The sequence below is a fragment of the Propithecus coquereli genome, unplaced genomic scaffold (genome assembly GCF_000956105.1).
Source record: "Propithecus coquereli isolate 6110/MARCELLA unplaced genomic scaffold, Pcoq_1.0 Scaffold433, whole genome shotgun sequence".
NCBI classification, from domain to species: Eukaryota; Metazoa; Chordata; class Mammalia; order Primates; family Indriidae; genus Propithecus; species Propithecus coquereli.
The window spans coordinates 280839-282599 of record NW_012150097.1 but is presented as its reverse complement, the minus strand read 5'-3'; the positions used below and the strand labels follow the sequence as shown (position 1 = coordinate 282599).

Genomic DNA, 1761 nt, shown 5'->3' with positions numbered 1-1761 from the left:
CTGTAATCCCAGCACTCTGGGAGGCCGAGGCAGGAGGATCGCTTGAGATCAGGAGTTCGAGACCAGCCTGAGCAAGAGCAAGACCCCATCTCTACTGAAAATAGAAAAATTAGCCAGGTGTGGTGGTGCACATCTGTAGTCCCAGCTACTTAGGAGGCCGAGGCAGGAGGATCGCTTGAGCCCAGGAGTTTGAGGTTGCTGTGGTCTATGATGACGCTACCACACTCTAGCCCGGGCACAGAGTGAGACCGTGTCTAAATAAATAAATAAACAAACAAACAAACTGAAAAGAACAAAACCCCAAAAGAATACGGGCAAAGAACATAAAAAGACACATCACAGAAAAAGAAATACAAATATCACTTTAAAACATGAAAATATGTTCAGCCTCCTCAAACTAAGAAAAGTGTCTATTAAAATTATACAGAGATACAATTACCCACCCAAAAGTTTGCAAATGCCCACCGTGCCAAGGCTATGAAGAAACAAGGACTCAGATATTCCTCATGGAAGCACAAAATGGAGTTTATAAAAAAAACTCTAAGCTGCAGAACCCACGCTATCTGTTGTGCAAAACAAAGAAGAAATTTAAAATACATATTTTTCTTTCCTTATGTTGTCATAAACATTGAAATAAATAAAAACAGTGCATTATAAACAAGCAAACAACTTCATGTCAAATTCACAAAAGAAGTAAAACCAATGGCCGGTAAAACCTAAAAAAAAATGTCGAGTGTCTGTTATATGCCTGCGATTTTAGAGCCAAAAAATAGTCAGTACCTTTCAGGGACATTTCGCTGCTACTATTTTAAGCTCAGACGACGCATTTGTGCACTGACAAGGAGAGAGAAACCTAAGTCATATGTCTTCACGTGGACCATACAGGAAAGAGGATGGATGGAGAAGAACAAAATATTCTGCTGTTAATATTTTTAAGAGGAGATTTACCTTAATTGCTGAATACAGAGAGTAGCCACAACGCTTCTTGAACTCCACTCGGATGTCCAAAAGGTCAATTTCTGACCTGGAGACCATTATTCGGTTCAGAGTGAACTCATCGGTTCCGGCACCCTATTAAGAAATGCAGGTGTTGATAACACAGATCTCGTTCAACACTGAACAGATTTACAAGGAAGAGATGATGGTACACAAAACATTCAACCGCGGTGATTCTTCCTCGTTCATCTACCATCGAATCTCACCGTTCGTTATTAGAGAAATATTTGTTGAGCACCTACTCTGTGCCGGCACCGTGCTGAATTCTGGAAAACAGATGAGTTGCTCCTGTTAAGCTGTCAGTGTTGTAAAGGATACAGGCAAGAAAGCAGGCCACTGCAGAACAGTCTGAAATGTGGGACACCCTGAGTATTGATCCTTCTCTCGCCACGGGACACGCCTGCTCCCCCTTCTCCCTCCGCCTTGACTGGAAGCTCCCTGGAGCTCTCGCCAGGAGCAGATGCTGGCAGGATGCTTCTTGCACAGTTTACAGAACCACAAGCCAAATAAACCTCTTTCCTTTATAAATTACCCAGTGTCAGTCATTCCAACAGCGCAAAACAGACTAACGCAAGTACCGTGGCGAGCGTATAGTCGAGGGGGCCAAAGAGAGATTAAGGATTGGGAAAGATCTGGCCGGGCGCGGTGGCTCATGCCTGTGATCCCAGCACTCTGGGAGGCCGAGGAGGGAGGATCGCTTGAGCTCAGGAGTTCGAGACCAGCCTGAGCAAGAGCAAGACCCCGTCTCTACTAAAAATAGAAAGA

General features: G+C 44.1%; 1 protein-coding gene across 1 annotated transcript in view; it reads right to left on the bottom strand.

Annotated features, from left to right (window-relative positions):
* The window catches only part of ANXA3 (annexin A3), a 73043-nt gene that overhangs the window by 754 nt on the left and 70528 nt on the right, over window positions 1-1761 (bottom strand). The window contains exon 9 of the mRNA XM_012653894.1: window positions 949-1071. Coding sequence (XP_012509348.1) covers window positions 949-1071 — 123 coding nt within the window. The remainder of the gene's footprint in view (window positions 1-948; window positions 1072-1761) is intronic.